Raw genomic sequence first — 26,276 nt, forward strand, 5'->3', positions numbered from 1 at the left:
ACCTGTAATCTCAGTACTTTGGGAGGCCAATGTGAGCGGATCACCTGAGGTCGGGAGTTTGAGACCAGCCTGACCAACATGGAGATACCCTGTCTCTACTAAAAATACAAAATTAGCCAGGCATGGTGGTGCATACTTGTAATCCCAGCTACTCGGGAGGCTGAGACAGGATAATCACTTGAACCCGGGAGGTGGAGGTTGCAGTGAGCCAAGATCGCACCACTACCCTCCAGCGTGGGCAACAAGAGTGAAACTCATTTCAAATAAATTAATAGATAGGTAGGTAGGTAGGTAGGTAGGTAGGTAGGTAGGTAGGTAGGTAGGTAGATAGATAGATAGACAGACAGACAGACAGACAGACAGACAGACAGACAGACAGACAGACAGAGGCTGGGAAATTCAAGATCAAGGAACCCAGATCCTGGTACATAGAGAGTGCCTTTTTGCTGTGTCCTCACAAGGCAAAAGGGTGAGGGATTCTTTGAGATCGAATTTATAAGGATACTGATCCCGTTCATGAGCTCTCTGCCTTCATAACCCAATCACCTTCCAAACACCCCACCTCCAAATACCCTTACATTTGGGATTAGGTTTCAACATAGGAATTTTGATAACAAGGGCTAAGCAGCTTGTACAGGAGAAGGGAGGAAGAGGTCATTAAATCTCATTGGGGCCTGTAGGTGGAGGGACTGATGGAAGTGTAGACTAGGAAAGGGAGGGAGAAATCAGGAAGGCTTCATTTCCTTTCTTCCCCTTTTCCTTTTTATCTTTTAAAAACTCTTTCTCTCTTTTATTTCTTTTCTCTCATGCTTTGCTTTTGCAATTACTTAGTACTTGCCATGAGTCAGGAAATGTGCTGCATGCTGGAAGATGAAAAGATAAATTAGGGAGCCTATGATGTGGCTAGACAGACATGTTACCTCTTCCCCTTCCTCCTCAAAAAATGAAGGCAATGAAACAGCTCTAGCAAAAAAAATTGAGGACTTAGGCAATGTCTCACAGGTAAATCACAGCCTTGATGTGAATAGAAGTGTTAATTGTAGTACCATTTCTTGAATTGCTGTGTGCCAGGCACTGTGCTATGAGCTTTTTCATACATCTAACTTTAATATCTCTCAGAACAGCTTTGTAGCTTACCTACATATAAGTAGATAATAATATTCTTATTTTACAGATGAGGGAGGCATATGATTTGTTAAGTGACTTACCTAAGTTCACATAGTCTGTAAATTCTTGAATTGTATTGAAGTCTGACTCCAAAGTTCATTCTACTCAAAAAATGCCAGAGGAACTGTAATATATTGCTGGTGGAATTATAAATGATGCAGTCAGTTTGGAAAACAGTTTGGCAGTTCCTCAAAAGGTTGAATAGAGAGATCAAGTGACCCAACAAGAGAAATGAAAATAAACGTTCACACAAAAACTTATAAATGGATGTCAAAACAGCATTAGTCTTAATATTTCCAGAGTGAAACAAAATGTGGTATATCCATATACTGGAATATTATTTAGCCATAGAAAGGAATGAATTGGTACACAGTTCAGTGTGGATGAACCTTGCAAACATTATGGTAGGTGAATGAACCTGATTACAAAGACCACATGTTTTATGATTCTGTTTATATGAAATGTCCAGAATTGGCAAATACACAGAAGTTGGAGTAGTGGTTGTCAGTGGCTCAGGGAAGAGATAAATGGGCTTGAGGTTTCTTTTTAGGGTGGTGAAAATGTCCTAAAATTGTGATGATGGTTGTACAACTTTGTGAATATACTAAAAAAAGAAATTGAATTGTATACTTTAAATAATAGATAATTGTGTAGTATGTGAATTGTGTCTCACTAATTTTGTTTAAAACAAGACAAAATAAAACAAATCCGATTCTGAAAGAGAATTTTCTGCTCTACATATCTGGAAGTATCAGTAAGCTCTTACTGTAATAGTAAATAAGCAGGTGATCCTCACTTACAGTCTCAGCCTCGTGTTACTTAACATCTTCCCAACATTAATAATATCTTAAAATCTACTGTCTGAGGCCAGGTGGGTGGCTCACGCCTGCAATCCTAGCACTTTGGGAGGCCGAGGCAGGCAGATCATGAGGTCAGGAGTTCAAGACCAGCCTGACCAACATGGCGAAACCCCGTCTCTACTAAAAATACAAAAATTAGCTGGGCGTGGTGGCGTGTGCCTGTAATCCCAGCTACTCAGGAGGGGTTTTGTTAGCCTTTGGTCCACAGTCGTGTGCTTTTTATTTATGACTTCATGTTTAATATCTTCTTTCAGAAGGTTTTTCTTATTCCAAGATTATTTTCATTTTCATTTTCATTTTTTTTTGAAACAGGGTCTCACTCATGCAGGCTGGAGTGCAGTGGCATGATCTTGGCTCACTGCAACCTCTTGTTTCCCGGGTTTAAGTGATTCTCCTTCCTCAGCCTCCCTATTAGCTGGGATTACAGGGGTGCGCCACCACGTGTGGCTAATTTTTGTATTTTTAGTAGAGACAGTGTTTCACCATGTTGGCCAGCTTGGTCTCAAATTCCTAACCTCGGGTGATCCACCCGCCCTGGCCTCCCAAAGTGCTGGGATTACAGGCCTAAGCCATTGCGCCTGGCCGCTAAGATTATTTTAAAAATGTAACATTTTTGTCTAAAACTGGCCTCATTTTTTACATTACATAGATCTTTGACTCACCATTTTGTTTATGGTATGAAGTACAAACCAAAACTTTTTTTTTTAAAAAATGGGTAATCCGTTGTTCCAATCACTTGTTGAATAGTTTGTGTTTTTATTGGCTAGAAATGTAACTATTATTAAAGAGCAGTTGTTATTGGAAGGTGGTTTTTAAAATTTACAAATGGGTATATTTGGTATACATTTAAAGTAATAAAAACATTTAAAGTGTTATGTGATTGTAGATTAGATTGTTTCTTATATATTTAGAATTTATAGGATCAGTTTTTTCTCAAAGCATGTGTAGTCTGAAAAGGAATGTAATATTTTTCCTCATAAATAAGAGTTTGCCTTATTGAAGGCTTGTGTTTCTGCAGGTAATCTTACTTTGAAAGCAGACCACTCGGTCTAGTAGAAAGAGGGGGAATTAGCGGTTTGAATAATGGAGTTGTAGTTTTAGACCTGCCACTCCCTGACTGCTCCTTTGTGTGGGTCAGCCTCTCTGTGTTTTGTTTTCCTCTGTTAAAATGCATGAATAATAATCCCCACAGTGTCTACTTATATGAGTATTTTATTTGATGGGATCATGGATGTAAAAGCACTTTTAATTGGTAAAGCAGTTTAAATGTAAGGAATTACTGCATCTTAACCTTTCCTCCCTTTTTCTTGTAGGTAGTGTTGGTGCTTCTTTTCAGTGCCAGTCCATCCATCACGACCACATTTGTCATGATGACAGTGACAAGGTGAGGTTCGTGTTGATGTCTGCCATGGTGAAAATGCATGCCAACCTTACGTTGCTGGATTCTCTTGCGTAACTCTGGGCCTAGGGCAAGAAGAGTGTGATTTGTGGGGACACATTGTTGAGATGCTGAGGGCCTTGCTGGTTTGTGTGTCAAATTATTGACTGCTCCAGAAAACCTAGGGCAAATTCCTCAACCCGAGGTGGGTTGGACTTTTGATCAACACTCCACTTTCCTACCTATGCCTCTGTCCCCATCGTGGTGCTTCCTCTTCTGCACAGCCTGAATGGATTATCTTAATATATGAACATGTGTTTCAGAGGTTGATAGCTATCTCAGCAACTCATGTTGGAAATATCCTGGACATTACATTTTGGTTCACTTTTGGCATTAATTGCATTGAATTATGTTTTCTTCTTATACTTTACCTTCAAAAAAATTTTTTTGGCTCTGTTTACAAAGGCCAGTTTAAATATTGGGGATTGTCAGTTGAATCGATCTGGTTCATACACAAGAAGTCTACTTTGGGCCTGATATGTATATATTTTAAATTATGTCCAAACTATTGGTGGTGGTTTCACTGTGTTTTTTGCTTTTCTTCTTTTTATCTCTAAAGAAACCTGGTCTCTAGGGGGGGCTTTTCAATACTCATCAGTACGCTTGACGGCCCAGCCCTTGCAGTAAATATTTCTGTGAGCTGGGCGTTTGGAACATCTGGCTGCCGATCTGGATGGACTTAAATTTAGTCTTTTTCACCATCAATTTCTAGTGGCTTCCCTCACATTTTCTGCATGTTATATGCAGGAATCTATCACTCCCTTGGTAGTTTCCAGTGCAGACCAATCTAAGCAGTCTTTTTCTCTGCTGTTTTGATCAAGATCCTCCTCTCTCATTGTGTTGGAGCTGGATCAAGAAGTTGGTTGATAATTGGGATTTTCCAAATGGTTTCTTTGTTCTGTTTATTGGTCTCTGTCTTTGTGAGCTTTGTTCAGACTGATTTCACTCTCTTTACAGAGAGTGGTAGCTTATAGCATTCCAGAGTCTCCTTTATTATTGTACCAATCAAGAGACATGAGTTTCATTTTTAACTTCTTTCAAAGGCAAGCCACTGAAAGAGACTTCTAGAATATATAGTTGGCTACAGAAAATTTTGTATACTACAGATTTTAGAAATGAGCATTTGAAATTAAGAGTGATGATAGAGGGAGAAGGCAAAATCATTTTAGGTTACTAATGTTACAAGTGATTTTGCTTCATAATTATGAAGGTGCTTTTGGGTTAAATTTTTTTTCTTCTGTTAAGTGTGTTATGCTACTATCCATTTGTTCATTTATGGTATAGAAGCCAGACTGCCCTCCGGGTTGTCTCCAGACCTTAGATTCTGAAGATAAGTTTTTTGTCTACCTTTGCCAGGTACTTCCTGTCACCCCTTAAAATGTTTTTGTTTTCTAATTTATTAATCTTTTCTATAGCTGATTTTGTGCTTTTGAGACAGGAGATTTTTCTGGAAATATGGGGGAAAAAAGGGAAGAGAAGTTTAAGGAATATTATTAAGGAACAGGAGATCAGCAGGGTAAAGAACTGTCTGAAACGACTCTCCTTTCTTCCTACCTACCATGTATATATTGACTGTTTCCTAAATGGAAATGGAGAAAATGGATTAGGGTCTCTTGACTATGTATTTAGAATTTATTCAACTCATTCAGTCAGCAAGTAGTACTTATTGATTGGTAGCTATGTGTCTAGGCATTTAGGGAATACAGCCAGATAAAAAACAGATAGATTCTAGTATAGCATTTTACAATAAGTGAAGTGGATCAAAGAAAAGTTACAGATTACAGCCTTTCTTTCTCTCCTGTTTTTTTTTTGGTGGGTAGACTGAGTCTCCCTTCGTTGCTCAGGCTGGAGTGCAGTGGTACAGTCTTGGCTCACTGCAACCTCTGCCTCCCAGGTTCAAACGATTCTCAGCCTCCTGAGTAGCTGGGATTACAGGCGTGTGCCACCACGGCCAGCTAATTTTTTGTATTTTTATGTTTGTTTGTTTGTTTGTTTGTTTATTATTTTGAGATAGAGTCTCCCTCTGTTGCCCAGACTGGAGTGCAGTGGCAAGATCTAAGCTCACTGCAGTGTCTGCCTCCTGGTTCAAGTGATTGTTGTGCCTCAGCCTCCCAAGTAGCTGGGACTGCAGGTGTTCATCACCATGCCTGGCTAATTTTTGTATTTTTAGTAGAAATGGGACTTCACCATGTCGGCCAGGCTAGTCTCGAACTCCTGGCCTCAAGTGATCCACCCGACTCAGCCTCCCAAAGTGTTTGGATTACAGGTGTGAGCCACCATGCCCGGCCAGATTATAGCTTTCAACAGGATCATCAGGTGTTATTCTGGGGAGGAGAGTGGGTGGATACCATATTTAAAAATCAGATCCCTACATATACAACAGCCCCCTGACGTCTTTCTATGACACGTGGGTATTGGTTTTGCAAAAACTAAAATGAACCTGTTGCCCTCTGCACACTCACTCTCTCTCCCTTCCCCACTTCTTCATAGTCTAACTCAGAATTAAAGGGATCATAGAGCACGTTTACGCCAACCTGCTTTTTATTTTTATTTTATTTTATTTTTTTTATTTTTCAGACAGAGTTTCGCTCTTGTTGCCCAGGCTGGAGTGCAATGGTGTGATCTTGGCTCACTGCAACCTCTGCCTCCCGGGTTCAAGTGATTCTCCTGCCTCAGCCTCCCGAGTAGCTGGGATTACAGGCATCCGCTACCACGCCCGGCTAATTTTGTATTTTTAGTAGAGACGAGGTTTCTCCATGTTGGTCAGGCTGGTCTCAAACTCCTGACCTCAAGTGATCCGCCCACCTCGGCCTCCCAAAGTGCTGGTATTACAGGCGTGAGCCACCACGCCCGGCCCCGACCTGCTTTAAAAAAAAATAAACTTGGGAGCTGTGACCACCATGGGAGAAATTACTTGTTCAGGGGTAACCCACAGTGCTAGGGCTAGACCAGATCTTCTGTATCAAATGCAAGTTATATAAAATATTTGCTTAGGTATTCTGAGCACATTGTCAAAACATGTTGATTCTTTGCTTGTTGTCTTTGCCTATCGTTCAGGCATGGTGTATTTCTCAGATTGGGGAAGAAAAGATGATTTTTCTTACATGATTTTTCTTATAAGTTTTCTCACTTTTAACTAATCCATGTGTGACTGGGGATGGAACCACAGTTCAGGCAAGGAGTATGAGGGCCAATTTATTTGTTGGACATCCTCTCTACAGCCTTGGAGGTGGTGTCCAATCCTCAATTTTTTGGCTTGATCTGTTGTTCTGCAGCTTAAAGTTTCTCTCCTGATATGTATCTGTTTATAGTTTATAGTGCTGGAAGAAACTGATTCCAGCTCTGATGTTAATTATTAAATCCTGTGAGTTACAAATTCTCATTAATTTATATTGGGTACAGCAATTTGCACAAGCCCTCCAGCATTATTTTTACATTCGTTCACAGGGCCATATTCCATAATTTCTAGGTAGCAAATGTTTATATTTGAGTAGCTACTACATACAGAGCAATGTTCTAGATATTAGGGATACTGCATTGAAGAAAACAGAAGTCTTTGCTCTTATGCAGCTTGCTTTCTGTAAGTGGGGAGAGGCAAGACAATAAAGATATTGTTAACTGATTATTTGTGTTGTGAAGAATAAGAAAGCAGGGAAGGGGGCATAGAAGTACTGGGAGAAGGTTGTCCTCCTTTTTTTTTTTTTTTTTTTGAGACAGAGTCTTGCTCTGTTGCCCAGGCTGGAGTGCAGTGGCGCGATCTCAGTTCACTGCAAGCTCTGCCTCCTGGGTTCACGCCATTCTCCTGCCTCAGCCTCCCTAGTAGCTGGGACTACAGGTGCCTGTCACCATGCCTGGCTAATTTTTTGTATTTGTAGTAGAGAGGGGGTTTCACTGTGTTAGCCAGGATGGTCTCTATCTCCTGACCTCGTGACCCACCCGCCTCGGCCTCCCAAAGTGCTAGGATTACAGGCGTGAGCCACCGTGCCCGGCCGAAGGTTGTCCTTTTAACCAGGTAGTCGCAACACCCTTTGAAGTAGGGACTGCCTTATTCCAGTTTTATCAGTGAGGAATCTGAGGCACAGATTAAATATTTACCCAAGATCACACAGCAGTACACTGGGATTCCATCCCAAGCTGCCTTGCTCAAGTCTGTACTCTGCTGTTTGAAGAAACCTATTCCTATTTTAACTTCACCCATTCAACTGTGACATGCTCGGAGAAACAAATCTGCAAGTGGAGAAGGCCTCAGAGAGTCACAGTGGAACTGAACCATTGGCACCAGTCCTTGTCTGTAGTTTTTTTTCTTGCCCCCAGGCCTTTATTCTGATTCATGACTATTTGTTATTCCAGGCTCCTTGCCAAGTCATCCCTACCCTGCGTCAGGCTCAGAATTCTGTGCGAGTTTTTTGTTTGTTTGTTTGTGACAGGGTCTCACTTTGTTACCCAGGCTGGGGTGCAGTGGCGCAATTTCTGCTCACTGCGACCTCTGCCCCCACCTTCAAGGGATTCTCCCACCTCAGCCTTCCCAAGTAGCTGGGAATACAGATGCCGTGCCACCTGTAGTCATGTTTCACTTAGATACTGAAATTAACTCAGCTAATGTCAGTTTGAAAATAGTCACATTTTCACAGTGACAACAAGCTTGAGCTGGGGAACTAGGTCTGACCCGAGAATGAGATAAAATATTGAAGAATTTGATGAGACTATTCCCTCAGTTGAGGTGAATTAACTTGTAGCCTCAATTATATATTTTTTCAGAGTTCTTGATACATTGCCAGGAGGATGGCCATTTGAGAAACGAAAATAGAAGAGTTCTTCCTAAACTGCTTATGTGTACTGATTCAGAGCAGGAGTCTTTCTTGACAAGAATTCCTTATAGTAGGCTTCGTTCATTTGTCTTGGAAAAAAGCACCCATCTAGCTTGTGGTATAAGTAATCCCATGCATACTGCCTTCAGGGAAGATGGAAAATGTACTTACAGGTTCAATATCGCTTATCTCAAATGCTTGGGACCAGAAGTGTTTGGGATTTTGGATTTTTTTCAGGTTTTGTATATTTGCGTTATATACTGGTTGAGCATCCCAAATCTGAAAATCCAAAATGTTCCATTGAGTACTTCCTTTGAGTGTGAAATCTTTGCTCAGAAAGTTTTAGATTTTGTAGCATTTCAGATTTTGGATTTTTAGATTTTTGCTCGAGATGTACCAGTTTTTCTTCTGTGACTGTATACTTTCTTTTTCTTGATCTTTTTACTTTTTAGTATGTATTTGTTTATTTTTGAAATGGAGTCTTGCTCCATTGCCCAGGCTGGAATGCAGTGGTGTGATCTCTGCTCACTGCAACCTCCACTGCCAGGGTTCAAGCAATTCTCCAGCCTCAGCCTCCCGAGTAGCTGGGATTATAGGCATGCACCACCACCATGCCCAGCTAATTTGTTGTTGTTGTTGTTGTTTGAGACGGAGTCTTGCTCTGTCGCCCAGGCTGGAGTGCAGTGGCACCATCTCGCCTCACTGCAACCTCCGCCTCCCAGGTTCAAGTGATTCTCCTGCCTCAGCCTCCTGAGTTGCTGGGATTACAGGCGCGTACCACCACATTTGGCTAATTTTTGTATTTTTAGTAGAGATAGGGTTTCACCATGTTGGCCAAGCTGGTCATGAACTCCTGACCTCAAGTGATCTGCCCACCTCAGCCTCCCAAAGTGCTGGGATTACAGGCATGAGCCACTGCGCCCAGCCTGTATTTTTTTTTCGTAGAGATGGGGTTTCACCATGCTGGCCAGGCTGGTCTTGAACTCCTGTCCTCAAATGATCCACCTGCTTTGGTCTTCCAAAGTGCCGGGATTACAGGCATGAATCATCATGCCTGGCCTCTTTTTAACTTTTAAAAATTACATATTGATTGTTGGCCAGGTGCAGTGGCTCATGCCTGTAATCCCAGCACTTTGGGAGGCCGAAACGAGTGGATCACTCAACCTCAAGAGTTTGAGACCAGCTGACCAGCCTGGACAACATGGCAAAACCCTGTGTATACAAAAAATACAAAATTAGCTGGGCCTAGTGGTACATACCTGTGGTCCTAGCTACTCAGGAGGCTGAGGCGGGAAGATTACTTGAGGTTGCATGGAGATCAAGCCACTGCACTCCAGCCTGGGTGATGGAGTGAGACCCTGTCTCCAAAAAAAAAAAAAAAAAAAAAAAAAATCACATATTGATTGTAAAAACAAACAGCACTCTATTCAGTTTCTCTCCTGAGAAATAACAATTGGAATTTCAGTATTAACAGATTTTTTTTTTCTTACCATATTTGTATGAAATGTTTTTCATCCTTGTAAAATCAAGTTCCTTGATTGTACCTTGGTAGAGAAAGATTCTCTAGCTTAAGATAGGAACTAGATTTGTAAAAGTTAAGCAGTGTTTCATTTAAAAAGTGGTGGAAGTGGCTGGGTGTGGTGGCTCATGCTTGTAATCCCAGCAGATTGGGAGGCCAAGGCAGGCAGGTCACTTGAGGCCAGGAGTTCAAGACCAGCCTGGCCAACATGGTGAAACCCTGTCTCTACTAAAAATACAAAAATTAGCTGAGCATAGTGGTGCACGCCTGTAATCCCAGCTACTCGGAAGGTTGAGGCAGGAGAATCTCTTGAACCCAGAAGTGGAGTTTGTATTGAACCGAGATTGCACCACTGCACTCCCGCCTGGGTGACAGAGTGAGATTCTGTCTCCAAAACCAAAAAAAGTGATGGAAGTATTGTTAATTTATAGAATTATTATTGGTACTTTTAGGTAAATAGTTCAAATATCAAAAATAAAAGTTAACCTACTGTTAGAATTCAAGTAAGATGTATAATTTTAAATAAAAGGCGGGCAGGATTAACTTGCAGCTTCTACTCGGATGGACAAAACAGTGTGTGGAGACTCACATCGTGAACTTTTGCTTCAAGAACTACCGCAGGAACATAACAGTAAAACCGAAATTATTCACAGACCCTTTGAAATAAGCGGTTTGTCGCTGCAAATTCCATGAGACAGCCAAAAGCTGTGAGTGCCCAAAGTGCAAGAGGGGGAAAGTCTGCCTCTGAACACACATCCTCACTGGGGAACCTGAAAATCCAGATCATGGGAGAAGGATTTAACCTTACCTGGAGCTGATACGAATTTAGAGAGCCAAATGAAATATAAAAGTTGATGCAAGGCCAGGCGTGGTGGCTCCCAGCCAAAAAGTGCTGTAATCCCAGCACTCTGGGAGGCCAAGGTGGGTGGATCACCTGCAGTCAGGAGTTCGAGACCAGCCTGGCTAACGTGGCGAAATCCTATCTCTACTAAAAGTACAGAAATTAGCTGGGCATGTGGCACATGCCTGTAATCCCAGCTACTTAGGCAGCTGAGGCAGGAGAATCGCTTTAACCAAGGAGGCGGAGGCTGCAGTGAGCTGAGATGGTGCCGCTGCACTCCAGCCTGGGCCACAGAATGTGACTCTGTCTCAAAAAAAAAAAAAAAAAAAAATATATATATATATATATATATATCGAGGCAGCAGCAAGAAGGAGCCCTGTAGACACTTCTAGTCCCCAGGGAAGCCATTTCTGACTTTTATCTTACCAGGGGTTCTTGGGAAAGGCTGCCATTAGAAATGGGGAAGGACCACAGGGAGAAGAAAACTTACAGCCTAACTTTGTAATAATTTTGACTGAGTGCAAATTTTCCTGGGCAATATTTGGGAGTGGGCAAACCGAAAGTGCAGATACTAGCACAGAAGTTAGGGCAGGCAGGGAGGGGCAAGACCTGAAATCCTTGCCTGCTTTCTCAGCAGGGGCTTTTGTAGCCTGGGGCAAAATCTCAGCCTTGCTCTAAGGCTGCCTGGATATAAGGGTGTTGTCAGGGCATGGTGGGACTGAGACCGGCCTTGCTGGTTGTGCAGGAATTCGGTGAGGCCTGTCACTGCCAGCTTGCCCCCAACTCCCTGGTGATCTGTTTGAAGCAGCAGAGGCAACCATAATCCCCCAGGGAATACAGTTTTATTGGCCTGAGAATCACACCCCCATCCCCCATCCTCCCATCTCCCACCCCCTCCCCCTCCCCCCGCCCTGTGGCCACAGCAAGCCCTGCCCAAGGAGAGTCTCAGATATGCCTAACCTGGCCCTTACTTGATGGTCTTTTTCCGCCCTGGTAGCGTAAAACAGAACACATAATATCTTGAGAGCTCTATGGCGCCACCCATCACCTGATAAATCAGAATACTTATCCAAGTGACCTTAGGGCAAACTTGTATCCCTCCCCCCCCCCCCCCCCCGTACTACCGCAGTCGATGTTGTATTGAAAGCACCACCTTCTGACTGGAGGCCAACCAACTGAAGCCATTACAGCAACTCATAAAAGAACAACTCTGCACCAAGAAAGGAGAAAATAATAGCAAATTCCACTGCCTTAACATCCTAGCTAACCAGAGGTTCTGAGTCTGTCCATGTTACAACTTCACTGCCAGCACAACCAGCATTTGAGAAAACCAGTGCACTAAACAAAACTACCAAGGACCCTCACAGGGTCCACTTCATTCCCCTGCTACCTCCATCGGAGCAGATGCCACAGCTGAGAGACCGGGATACTGATCACATTACAGGACTCTTTGCAGACACTCCCCAGTACCAGCCCGGACCCCGGTAGCTGTACTAGGTGGCTAGATGCAGAAGAGCAGCAACAGTCACTGTAGTCCAGCTCTCAGGAACCTCATCCCTAGGGGAAGGGGGAGAGCACCATGTCAAGGGATCACCCCATGGGACAAAAGAATCTGAACAACAGCCATTGAGCCCCAGATCTTTCCTCTGACATTTAAAAAAAAACAAAAAAAACAAGATACGGACAAAAAAATCTCCAGAGAAATAGTAAAACAACAATCACAACTTCAGGAAATGAAAGACACTTAAATACAAAATACACTGGAAAATTTCAATAGAATTGAACAAGAAAGAAGTTGAGGGCTCAAAGAGAAGGCTTTTTAATTAACCCAGTGTGACAAAAAAGAAAAAAACTGAATAAAGCCTCCAATAAGTTTGAGATTATGTTAAACGATCAAGCCTAAGAATAATTGGTGTTGAGGAAGAAGGGAAATCTAAAAATTTGGAAAACTTATTTGAGGGAATGATTGAGGAAAACTTCCCTGGCCTTGCTAGAGATCTATACATCCAAATACGAGAAACTCAAATAACTCCTGGGAAATGCATTGCAAAAAGATTATCACCTAGGCACACAGTCATCAGGCTAACTAAAATAAAGATGAAGAAAAGAACCTTAAGAACTGTTAGGGAAAAGCATAAAGGAAAACCTGTCAGATTAACAGCACGTTTTTCAGCAGAAACCCTGCAAGCTAGAAGGGATTGGGGTCCTATGTTTAGCCTCCTTAAACAAAACAATTACCAGCCACGAATTTTGTATCCAGTGAAACTAAGCTTCATAAATAAAGGAAAGATAAAAGTCTTATTCAGACAAACAAATGCTGAGAGAATTCGATACCACCATGCCAGCACTACAGGAACTGCTAAAAGGAGTTCTAAATCTTTTTTTTTTTTTTTTTTGGAGACAGAGTTTCGCTCTCGTTGCCCAGGCTGGAGTGCAATGGTGCGATCCCGGCTCACCACAACCTCCACCTCCTGGGTTCTAGTGATTCTCCTGCCTCAGCCTCCCGAGTAGCTGGGATTACAGGCATGTGCCACCACGCCCGGCTAATTTTTTGTATTTTTAGTAGAGACAGGGTTTCTCCATGTAGGTCAGGCTGGTCTCGAACCCCCAACCTCAGGTGATCTGCCCCCCTCAGCCTCCCAAAGTGCTGGGATTACAGGCATGAGCCCAGTTCTAAATCTTGAAACAAAACTTCAAAGTACACCAAAATAGAACCTCCTTAAAGCATAAATCTCACGGGGCCTATAAAACAATAACACAAGGAAAAAATACCAAGATACTCAGGCAGCAGCAAGAACGATGAATAGAATAGTAGCTAACATCTCAATACTAACGTTGAATATAAATGGCCTAAATGCTCCACAAAGAATACAGAGTGGCAGAATGGGTAAGAATTCACCAACCAAGTATCTGCTGTCTTCAAGAGACTCACCTAACACATAAGGACTCACATAAACATAAGGTAAAGGAGTGAAAAAAGATATTCCATGCAAATGGACATGAAAAGCAAACAGGAGTCGCTATCTGGAGTCGCTATCCTTATATCAGACAAAACAGACTTTAAAGCAGTAACAGTTAACAAAGACAAGGAGGGACATTATGTAATGATAAAAGGACTGGTCCAACAGGAAAATATCATAATCCTAAATATATTTGCATTTAACACTGGAGCTCCCAAATTTACAAAACAGTTGCTACTAGAAAACAGCAGCACAATAATAGTGGGGGACTTCAATACTCCACTGACAGCACTAGACAAGTCATCAAGACAGAAAGTTAACAAAGAAACAACGGACTTGAACTATACAACAAAAGTGACCAAGTGAGAATCAAATCAAGAACTCAACTGCTTTTACAATAGCTGCAAAAACAAACAAACAAACAAACAAACAAAACTAGGAATAGACCTAAGAGCTGAAAGACCTCTACAAGGAAAACTACAAAATACTGCTGAAAGAAATCATAGGTGACACAAACAAACAGAAACATATCCCATGCTTCTCATTATTTCTTGCCCCCTGCTCCCAGCAACCACTGATATTTCTGTATATGAATTTGCCTATTCTGTACATTTCATAAAATGGGATCTCAAAATGTAGCCTTTTGTGTCTGGCTTCTCTCATGAGCATGATTATGTTAGTCTGTTCTTGTGTTGCTATAGAGAAATACCTGAGGCTGGGAAATTTATAAAGAAAAGTTTCATTGGCTTGCAGTTCTGCAGACTTTATACAAAGCATGGTGTCGCATCGGTTTCTGGTGAGGCCTCAGGAAGCTTAGGGAAAGGAGGCGATGTCACATGGTGAGAGGGAAAGAGAGAGTTGTGGGGAGATGCCATGCTTTTTTTTTTTTTTTTTTTTTAAATTGAGATGGAGTCTTGCTCTGTTGCCCAGGCTGGAGTGCAATGGCGTGTTCTTGGCTCACTGCAACTTCTGCCCCCCAGGTTCAAATGAGTCTCCTGCCTCAGCCTCCCTAGTAGCTGGGATTACAGACACCTGCCACCACGCCCAGCTTTTTTTTTTTTTTTTTTTTTTTTTGAGATGGACTCTTGCTCTTGTTGTCCAGGCTAGAGTGCAATGGCTTAATCTCAGCTCACTGCAACCTCTGCCTCTTGGGTTCAAGCAATTCTCCTGCTTCAGCCTCCTGAGTAGCTGGGACTGTAGGCATGTGCCACCACGCCCGGCTAATTTTGTATTTTTAGTAGAGATAGGGTTTCACCATGTTGGTCAGGCTGGTCTTGAACTCCCGACCTCAGGTGATCCACCCGCCTTGGCCTCCCAAAGTGCTGAGATTACAGGTGTGAACCACCGTGCCTGACCCTAATTTTTGTATTTTTGGCAGAGATGGGGTTTCACCATGTTGGTCAGGCTGGTCTTGAATTCCTGACCTCAGGTGATCCACCTCGGCATCCCAAAGTGCTGGGATTACAGGCGTGAGCCACTGCACCCAGCCAGTGCCATGCTCTTTTAAACAACCAGATCTTTCGTGGACTACCAAAGCGAGATCTCATCTCGCTCTTCACCAAGTGGATGGCGCTAAGCCATTCATAAGGGATCCACCCGCAAGATCCAGATACCTCCCACGAAGTCCCATCTGCAACACTGGGGATTACAGTACATGAGATTTGTAGGGGACACATATCCAAACCATATCACATGGTCATTTCAAGATTCATGTTGTGCAAGTAATTGGGTAGTTAGCTGCTCTCTATTAGGTGTTGAAGATGGCCTTCAACCTGACACTTTGGCAAAGATCTGAATAATAAGTAACAATTCAGGTGAAAATCAGGGTCATGGAAAGAACATTTCAGGGAAATAATACAGCTAGTGCAAAATCCCTAAAGCCGGAAAGATGAGGGAAACAAAAGGCTGATATTTGTAAGCACGGTGGATGCGGATTGGGAGTGGTATGAGATGAGCTTGGAGAGGTGGGCATGGGCCAGCCCATGTAGTTCTTTGTAAGCCAGGGAAAGTAGTCTAGATTTTATTCTGCTTTTTCGAGAAGCCATTGGAGGGTTTTATGCAAAGGAGTGGCATAATACAACATGTTTATAAAAGACCACCCTTCTACTTTCTGTCTCTCTGAATTTGGCTGCTGTATGTACCTCATACAAGTAGAATCATACACTGTTTTTCTTTTTGTAACTGGCTTATTTCAGTTAGCAGGTCCTCAAGGTTTATCCATGTTGTAGCATATGTCACAATTTCCTTTCTTTATAAGGCTGAATAATACTCTTTTGTAAGGTTGAGCGTGGTGGTTCATGCCTATATTCCCAGCACCTTGGGGGGCTGAGGTGGTGGTTCACTTGAAGTCAGGAGTTTGAAACCAGCCTGGCCAACATGGTGAAACCCTGTCTCTGCTAAAAAAAAAATACAAAAGTTAGTCCGGTGTGGTGGCAGGTGCCTGTAGTCCCAGCTACTTAGGAGGCTGAGGCAGGAGGATCACTTGAACCTGGGAGGCAGAGGTTGTAATGACCCAAGATTGCGCCACTGCACTCCAGCCTGGGTGATTGCGCAAGACTCTGTCTCAAGAAAAAAAAATGTCATTGTAATATACATCACATTTTGTTTATTCATCCATTGATAAATACTTGGGGTTGCTTCCACCTTTTGGCTATTGTGAATAATGTTGCTATGAACACGGGTGGACAAGTATCTCTTCAACCCTGCTTTCAGTTCTTTTTGGTATATACCCAGAAGTGGAATTGCTAGATCATATGGTAATTCAGTTTTTTATTTTGTGAGGAACTGCCATACTGTTTTTCATAGTGGCTGTACCATTTTATATTCCCACCAACAGTGCAGAGAGATTCCAGTTTCTCCAAATCCTCGCCAACACTTGTTATTTTCTTTTTAATTTTTTTATAGTAACTATCCTAATGAGTGTGAGATGGTGGTTTTCATTTACACTTCCTTTTGCCATTTTTTTAATCAGGTTTTTTTTTTTTTTTTTTTTGCTGTTCAGTTCTAGGAGTTATATATTCTGGATATTAACCCCTTGTTAGACATGATTTACATGTATTTTCACTTATTACATAAGTTACATTTTTTACTGTAATACACATAACATAAAATGTACCATCTTAACCATTTAAATGTACAGTTCAGTAGCATTAAGTACATACAGTACATTCACCTTTTTGTGCAGCTACCACCACTCTCCATCTCCAGAACTTTTTCATCTTCCTAAACTGAAATTCTACCCATTAAACAATAACTCCTCATTGCCTCCTCCAGCCCCTGGGAAACAACATTCTACTCCTAGACTACTTTCAGACTCCGTTTCTTCCTTCACTTAATAAAAGAGAGGGTCCACTGCTGACTAATAGGATTGTTTTTATATGTGGAGGCCTTCTTGGAAACGTGATTGATTTATTGTAGAGAATAGTAATAGAAAATAGGGTTGTTTGAAAGAAAAGAGATAGAGACAAAAACTGGTTGGGTGTTTTCATACTGGATGTCTTATCCGCAGGCCTGAGCATTCCTGCCTCGGTTCTGCCTGATTCTTTTACATCAAGAAGTTGATCTTGCCAGCCATTTCCATGTTGTAGATCTGCTAGCAGGTTTCATAGATTTCCCTTTGTTCCTGGTGGCATGGCTTCTCACAGTACAAAAATTAGCCAGGCATGGTGGTGGACGCCTGTAATCCCAGCTGCACGGGAGGCTGAGGCAGGAGAATCGCTTGAACCCAGGAGGCAGAGGTTGCAGTGAGCCAAGATCATGCCATTGCACTCCAGCCAGGGCGACAGAGCAAGACTCCATTTCAAAAATAAAAATAAATAAATAATTTGAGGAACAAATCTATTGTGATATGTTCTTTTGTAGTGTTTCATTGCCTTTAGGTTTAGGAAATCTGTCTCCATTCAGATATTTACCCGTATTTTCTAAAAGTTTTAATAATTTTACATTATCCTTTCTTATCTACCTGGAATTTATTTAGTATATGATTATGTGACCCACTGTGTTTTCAGTAGATTCTCACTTTGCTTTGTTGTGAAATATCTGATTAGAGTTTCCATGTAATGATAGGTATTTTGAGATTGTTATTGGAGATTATTTTGTTGGTCTTTAAAATGTCATTGTCTCCTAAGTTTATTTTGTTTTATTTACAAGACACTATTGCAACAGGAACAAGCAAGCCAGGGGAAGATAAATAAGCTTCCTATGGAAGCTTAAATTTTGTATTTACTCTACAAAGAGTTGTACTACCTTAAGGGATTTACTTAATATTATGATTTGTTTTGTAGTACAAATTAGAAATCTGCCCACATATTTCCTTCTTTTCCTTAAAGTCTGGAAGGCCTGTAGAATGTGGCACGGGCAGGAGGATACAGGGTTTGTGGAGATGCGCCATGTATCACATATGTCTGTGCAAAACCATTCGTGTTAGGATCCTAAAACTATCATCAGTGGAAACACTGGCAGTTTTAGTGAGCTGGTCACATTTCATGAATGCAGGATGTTAGACTTCTATAGCAGGGTGTGTGTCATCTAGAGCAAGTTATTGACTGTACAGGTATTTGAGCTCCACCAGAATTCCCTAGAGGAAAGAAAGTGTGTTCCTCATTGAACATAATGGAAATAGTAAGACGTTCGGGCAGTCTGGTCTGCAGCATTCGAATGTTTCTTGCATCTCAAACTTCTTAAGACTGTGATTCCCATGTCTGTTTTCAGCGACTTCTCTTCATGGTCTTTCCCAAAAGTAAAGTAGCTAGTTGGCTGTGCTTCTGTTGCCTGCCTGCCTGCCTGCTTTTTCTTTCTTTCTTTCTTTCTTTCTTTCTTTCTTTCTTTCTTTCTTTCTTTCTTTCTTTCTTTTTCTTTTTCTTTTTCTTTCTTTCTTTCTTTCTCTCTCTTTCTTTTCTTTCTTTCCTTCTTTCCTTCCTTCCTTCCTTCCGTCCTTCCTTCCCTCCTTCCCTCCCTCCCTCCCTCCCTTTCTCTCTCTCTTTCTTTCTTGGAGACAGTCTCACTCTGTCACCCAGGCTATAGTGCAGTGGTGTGATCTTGGCTCACTACAACCTCTGCTTCTCAGGTTCAAGTGATTCCCCTGCTTCAGCCTCCCAAGTAGCTGGGATTGCCAGCATTCACCACCACACCCGGCTAATTTTTGTATTTTTAGTAGAGAGAGGGTTTTACCACGTTGGCCAGGCTGGCCTCAAACTCCTGACCTCAAGTGATCCGCTCCCCTCTGCCTTCCAAAGTGCTGGGATTACAGAGGTGAACCACCACACCCGGCCATGTGCATAACATCATTTATTTTCTTGAAGCACTTATGTAAGTATAACCCATTTAAGTCCTTATTTCACTGGCTTTGGGATCACATTTTCCATTAATGCCCAATTCTTAATGATTTGAGCGCTTGCTTTTCTAAAATTCAGTTGAACAGTTTGTCTGGCTTTCCTCTCCAGGTATTTCTGGGACTTCCTGGGTAAACTGCTTGTCCTTCCAGCCAGTCCTTTGACCCATGGCCCATTGGTCACCAGCTTCCCTAAGGTGTTCTCACTGGTGTCACTTTGGCTCAAGTTTAGGCCCAGCTCCTAGACTATAGTTTGGGCCTAGTTCCTAGGCTATTAATATTTAATAAAGGATTTAACAGAAGGGCATTAGAACAAAGAGAACTTAAAGCTGCATATGAAATATGGCTTCACTCAAAGTATACTGGTCCAAGTTCTGCTCAGGGCTTCTCTCTTCCTGATGCTTGGCGTACTGCTGTCCATAGGGCTAGCCTATCTTTCCTCAGGGAGTACCCTGAAAACTACTGATTCCCCTCCAGGGTCAACTCCAAACTGTGATCAGTTAGCTTTGCTTTGAATAAAAATTGCCAGCCTTGGCAACATGGTGAAACCCAGTCTCTACAAAAAAAAAAAAAAAAAAAATTGTCTGTTGTGGTGGTGTATGCCTGTAGTCCCAGCTACTCGGCACTGAGGCGGGAGGATCACTTGAGCCCCCAGGAATTCAAGGGGGCAGTGAGCTGTGATCATGACACTGCACCTCAACCTGGGTGACAGTTTTCAAAAAATTAAAAAAATTGATGCTGCCTTTTAGGAGGCAGTGTAGCAATATATCTTGAAATTTTAAGAAAATTCACATACTATTTGAACCAGCAATTCTACTTCTAGAAATGTACTTTTATGGATATATTTTCAAATGCTTGCCAAACTATATGTATGTACAAGAATATTAATAATAGCTTTGTAATAGCAAAACACTGAGAACAACCTAAATGTAATACAGGATTAAAAAAAAAATGCAGAGATGGTTCCTCCCTAACAAAGAAAGAATTGGCTTTGTTGAAAAGAATAACCTAGATCTGTATGTGGCTAACTTTTTTTTGTGCTCTGGGTCTCCATTGGATTTGGTAAAAACTGTAGTGCCAGAATATGATTGCCCCTGAGATGAAGCTGCTGGAGCATACAGTTGAGCTCAAGGTGCTGTCTGTTCTCCGGAACAGAACAAGCAAGAGTGTGGCTTCAAAGAGTATAGGTTACAGCAGGCCATCTAGTGGAGGCCTCTTGCCTCAGGGTCAGCTCCTGCCTGGTTACCCTGTTCTAGAGGTTGAATATGCTGTGATGTGCAGCGCATGCTTTATTTGTGCCCTTGGGTCTCCACTTCTGATTGGTATAGGTCTCTGTTTTTCTGCTTCTGACTTGGCTGTCCTAGGCACTTAGGTTTCTTCATTTGAACTCCTTCCTGGCTGATGCCTTTTCACTGTCCACCTGCTTTAGCCCCTTCACACCTTCACTACCATGAGCTTTCCCTCTGTCATTCCAGCTACCATGGTTCAGTCCAAGTCATCTCTCACCTGCACTGTGGGAACAGCCATCTAACTCTTCACCCCAAAGCTGGATAAGTGGCTATATAATATGGGAGGCTTTCAGTGGACTTCGATTTGGGTGAGCCTTTGCTGCCCTCTTCTGGTCTCTAGCTGCTATAGCCGGCAGCTGCTACTAATTAACTTTTTTTACTTTGTGTTAACATTTCTGGGTGAAACTGCTTATGCTGATTGTTTTGCAGTAGTAGATCAAGTTGTAGCATGCTTGTAGATACTGTGTAGCCTAAATGCTGTTCAGCCAATATGCCTTTTCCCTCAGTGCAGCTTTATCTTTTTTTTTTTTTTTTTTTTTGTATTTTTGGTGGAGATGGGGTTTCATCATGCTGCCCAGGCTAATCTCAAACTCCTGAGCTCAAATGATCTGCCCGCCTCGGCCTCTCAAAGTGCTGGGATTACAGGCGTGAGCCACCGCGCCCGGCCCAGTGCAGCTTTATGTTATTCAGTCCTTTTAGCTGGTTTTGGAGGAAGAAAGGAAACTTAGGGATGACAGCAAAGCTAGCTTCAGGGAAGATTTTGAAATTTATTTTTTTTGCATCCCTTTTCCTCTCTTTTCACTGCCCGCTTTCCATTGTTCCTGCGCTTCATTTCTCCTTGGGAATTTACCAAGTGAGAAACGTAGAATCAGCCACTGCTGTGAAATATTTACATATCATTAACTGAACTATTTATTAAGCACATGGTATGTGCTAACCCCTTGCCAGATTTGGTAAGAGTCCTTGGCTTCAAGAAGTTTACTATTTATTGGGCAGAAGTGTCAAGTAAATACAAAGTTGGAAGGCAGAATGATTAATGCTATTTTAGAACACACAGGAGAGGCCACTAACTCGGCAATAGAGATTGAGGTTGTTGGAGTGAGATTATAGTAGGGATACTTGGATGTGGATGTGATGGCAGAACAGTACTGACAGTGTTAACCAATGAGGAACTGCCTTCTCGTTAGTAGAGGTCCAGAACTTCCAGCAGGTAAGCCATTCTTTACCCCAGCACCTCCTTTGACATTTCCTTCCATGTGAATGGTTCTTCAGCATTTGGACAAGTGGTTCTTTACCTGTAGCTGTTGAATCATGCCTTTCAATGCCTTAAAATAGGAGATGGTCCTCTTTCCATTTTTGTGCACTTTCCGTCATCCATTCTTCCCCCCAACATCGGTGTCAGTGATATACAAACAAAGCAGAACTGAGACTTGAGGAGCTTACAGTTTAACAGGAGGAAACAGATATTTGATAAATGCTGTAAGGTATTATGATACAAGTGTGTAGAGGGATAAGGAGGACAGCCTGTAACCTCATAGTCACCTTTTTTGTAAAAAGATCCTTCAGATAACCATTATTTTAGATATTCCTTGATGTCTAGAAATGCAAAACTGGTCACAAAAATAAACTGTATATTTACCATTTGACAGACTATTAACTAGCACTTATTTAAATTTGTTTATGATTATTGTTTAGTGTGTTTTAAAATGTATTTGTAGCAACTGTACCCTTCAAATTCACAAGATTGGGAAATGGTTTTCTAGAAGCAGATAGTGAATTTCAGAATGAGATCTTTCTTATATATATACCCTAAGATTACAGTTGTTTTGCCTTAGTTAGAAATAAAGAAAAAACAGGACATCTAAGGAAATTTAACTCCAAGTCCAGTTAGCCAACCAGCAAATTTTCCCAAACATTTAAGGAAGGCGTTAACACCAGTCTTAAAGAAACACTTCTAGAGAATAGAAAGCAAGCCAGTACTCCCTGATTCATTTTCTGAAGCTAGCATAAGTCTTTGTAACAAAACTTGATAGGGACATTACAAACATGGAAAATTACAGGTAAACTCACTCAACACAGAAGCAAAAATTCTAAACAAACCAAATCAACCATTTAGAGCAATACAGTAAGCCTAAAATGGGCTGATTAGAAATGTGAATTCCTAACACCCCCAAACCAATCAAATTCACATATTAACAGAAAAGTCATATGATTAACTTGTGGATACAGAAGTTTTTCATAAAATCAAACATCCATTTATGATTTTTTTTTTTTTAAGAGACAGATTCTCTCTCTGTTGCCCAGGCTGGAGTGCAAAGGCACGATTTCAGCTCACTGCAACCTCCGCCTCCTGGGTTCAAGTGATTCTCCTGCCTCAGCATCCCAAGTAGCTAGGAGTACAGCCACGTGCCACTATGCCTGGCTAATTTTTTGTAGTTTTTAGTAGAGATGGCGTTTCACCATGTTGGCCAGGCTGGTCTCCTGACCTCAGGTGATCTGCCTACCTCGACCTCCTAAAGTGCTGGGATTGCAGGTGTGAGAGCCACTGCACCTGGCCCATGTATAAATTTTTAATATATTAGAAATGGCAGAGAATTCCTGTAATTTTCTAAAGGGGTCTTAAAAAAAAACAAAAAACCACAAACACCGTACTTAAATGTCAACAGTTTTTCAGTTGAGGTTTGGAATAAAACAAAGCTGTCTGGTTAGCACTGTACTAGAGGTCGTTGCCAGTGCACTAAGACAAGAAAGTGAGTATATGTTGGAAAGAAAGAAATGGAACAGCCAGTATTTTCTGCCAAGTAGACAAGGATATAAACAGAATTGTGTGTATAGAAAACTCAAAAGAACTGAGATAAACTATTAGAATTAATAATTGAATTATATTAACAAACCTAGAATAAACCTAAGAACTAAAATGTGCAAGACCTTGATAGAAAACTATGAAGCATTATTGAAAGAATTAAAGACTCAAGTAAATAGCTTATAGATTGCTATCTTTACAATATTTAATCTTCCTATATTCCTTAACTCATTTCTAGATCTAATGCAGCCCAAGAAAATCCCAGCAATTTCACCTTTTTCCTTGTCTTTTTTTCTTTCCTTCTTTTGAAATAATTTGATTCTAAAATTCCTATGGAAATTTAAAAGGCCAGAGATAATGTAGACACTCTGAAGTATAACCTGCTGTAACAGATGAAAGGAAGTCTTACAAAGCTGCGGTAATGACGATGGTGTGGATCAGCACAGGGATAAAGAGAACAGTGCAACAGACTACTGAACCCAGAAACAAACTCATGCATATGTGGCCACAGTTTTTTAAACAAAGGAGCAGTTGGCAAGTCTTTTTCAGTATATGATGCTGTGTCAAGTAGATGTCCGTATGGGGAAGAGGGCACTTGATTCCCTCCTCACCAACACCAAAAATCAATTGCAGGTGATGTGTAGATCCAAATGGAAAAGAGAAAATAATAAAAATTCTAAGGAAATAATATAGGTAAATGTCTTTATGACCCATGTGAAGGGAAGTATTTCTTAAACAGGATAATAACAGCAATTAGAAACACAAACCTGAAACCATTAACTATAAAGATTTAAAGATGGGAGAAATTAATGGTGTGTTTTTGTGTTCTGTTAGGAATAATCCAATAAAGAGAAAAACATGATGGTATAAAAGAGAATTTGTAGAGTCACATTCTTTAAAAGGTGAAAAGTGGGTGAGATTTAGCATTGAAGAATAGGCTGAATTTGTTCACTAGGTGATCAGTTCTAAAATCCTATGCAGTTTTTGTATAGTGGCTGCTGTTATTCCCATGTATTAGAATGGCAGAACACCAGAGTAAACAATCTCATTGAATAACTACCAGAACCATCTGAAGGAACTTCAGCATTTTCCTGTTCAGTAAGCAATGTTTTGATATATTTTTATTTTAAAATTGAAGGGACTCAAATGACTTGGGTAGCTCTGGAATAACAGTAGTCATTTACAATTTTCACTTTTGTCAAGAAAACCAGTTTTTTAAAGGGCAGCCTCAGAGTCAGAATTCTCAAAAAGCTCTTGCCAAAAGCACCTTTTCTTACAAATGCTGTACTGTCCCGTAGCCCTGTGTGGCTTTAAAAACTGATCCTGGACAATTCATTAATTGGACTAGCCACACTTCAAGTGCTCAGTAGCTACATGTCGCTAGCTAGTGGCAGCCTTTTCGATGGGGGCAGATGTAGAATATTTTTGTCATTGCAGAAAGTTCTATTAGTTCTGCAGTGGGACTTTCCACCTTTGCGGACAGACACCAAATAAAATTTTAGCTGGACTGTAGTTAAGTGACTGCTCTGGTATAACTTTAGCCCCTGCCACATTAGGTGTCAAAGGTGGCCTACCACTTTAAAAGCCTGCCTGCTCTTTGGGTGTTTACTTGCATGGCTTAAGATTTTCTGGTTAAGAAATAAATTAGAGGCTGTGCATGGTAGTTCACACCTGTAATCCCAGCATTCTGGGAGGCCAACATGGGAGGACTGCTTGAGCCCAGGAGTTAGAGACCAGCCTGGGCAACATAGTGAGACCTGTCTCTACAGAAAATTAAAAATTTAGCCTGGATTGCCTGAGCCCAGGAGTTTGAGACTGTAGTGAGATGTGATCCAGCCATTGCACTCCAGCCTGGGCGACAGAGCACCGTGTCTCAAAATAAAAAAAAATAAAAAAAGAAGAAGAAATTTAAAACTATCCAACCTGGGGTTGTGACAGCATTGTTGAAGATCGTAACCATTTGAGAGGTTTCAGGAAGCTTGCCTCACAAAAGGTTGGCTGAAGCTCAGAGGGATTTGCTGAAGCTTAGAGGTGAGGAATGCTGGAGGACTGTAATAGATTTTTGCTGCTGAGTTCAGCACTTGAGGAATCTGCCTCTCTTACAGTTAGATAGCTCCCAAATGTAACTTCCCTTTCCTTTCCTGATGTTCTTCTCCCCTTTCCCCTCTCTTCACATAGTCCTATCCAAGCTTGGAGGAAAAGCTACTTCAGGGTGGTCTGCGTTCTGTAGGGAAGATTTTTTTTTTTTTTTTTTTTTTTTAGCTTAGATTCTGGTGGAAGATCTGTAATTGGAAGGCGAATCCACAGTAGATTGCGATTTGTGAGGGATACAGAGGATAGAAAATAGGATACATTGGATAAACTTAAAGGTATGGTTGGCACTTTACCTTGAAGTGAAAAAAAAAAAAGAAAGAAAAACAAGTTTAGATGTGATCATCTCCAAACTGGCTGCTTTGGGAGAGAGCCAGCCAGCTGGTTAACTGGGTTACATAATTCGAGTATGGGTTTGGGGTGGATATGTTCATAGGGACCTGATACCTCTTTCCAGCTTCTCTTTGTTTGTCCTGGAATTCCAAAACCTATGATGTTATTGCTGGAACTTTGATTCAGCAGTTGCTAAACACCTACGCTTGTGTTTCTGGCACTAGGCTTGGGCCTTGGGTTTAGTTTACACAGTCCCAACAGAGTCTGGGTGCTCAGTCTGATATGGGAGACAAGTGTACATAAATAATTACCATATAGTGTTGTTCATAAAGAGAATGTCCAAGGTCCAGAAGGTCCTGAAACAACATTTAGTCTGATTTCCCCCATTTTCTAGTGGTTGCAGCTGAGGCCCAGAGAGGGAAAGAGGGAAAGTAATGCCAAAAGAACTAGAACCTGAGAACCCGAGTTTTCTGTTGACTGGTCCTTAATAATTTTACTCTACCACCCTAAAACATGATCACCATCCTTGGGGAAACATCTAATTTCTGCTTTAAAAAGTCCACCCCTTCCATGATGTCCTCTTGACTGCCCTCTCTCCTTAACTCTGATACCACTTTACTATTTTTTCCTTGTATGGATTGTGCTTTTGTGGAAATTTTTATTTCCTCTCTTGTATCGTGATTATCAGGACAGGAGCCAAGCCGGCTTCAATCTTTGTTCTTATTTCCCCTCCCCAAGCGACATCTGAACAACTGTCAACACTTAAGGAAGCCTCGGACAAGTTGGGTTCGAACCTGTTTGCTTGCTGCATTGAGAGACACCTTTGTGTACTGCAAT

The 26,276-nt window shown here is 41.5% G+C and overlaps 1 protein-coding gene across 6 annotated transcripts in view; it reads left to right on the plus strand.

Moving 5' to 3' along the window:
• RNF38 (ring finger protein 38) overlaps positions 1–26,276 on the plus strand; it is a 152,776-nt gene that overhangs the window by 60,569 nt on the left and 65,931 nt on the right. For 5 of the 6 annotated variants that reach the window (XM_019033991.4, XM_031014585.3, XM_055351563.2 and 2 more), the window contains exon 2: positions 3,341–3,411. The exons of the other annotated variant lie outside the window; for it this stretch is intronic. In XM_019033991.4, coding sequence (XP_018889536.2) covers positions 3,341–3,411 — 71 coding nt within the window. The remainder of the gene's footprint in view (positions 1–3,340; positions 3,412–26,276) is intronic. 6 annotated transcript variants of the gene reach the window in all.

This window comes from Gorilla gorilla, chromosome 13 (assembly GCF_029281585.2).
Source record: "Gorilla gorilla gorilla isolate KB3781 chromosome 13, NHGRI_mGorGor1-v2.1_pri, whole genome shotgun sequence".
NCBI lineage: Eukaryota > Metazoa > Chordata > Mammalia > Primates > Hominidae > Gorilla > Gorilla gorilla.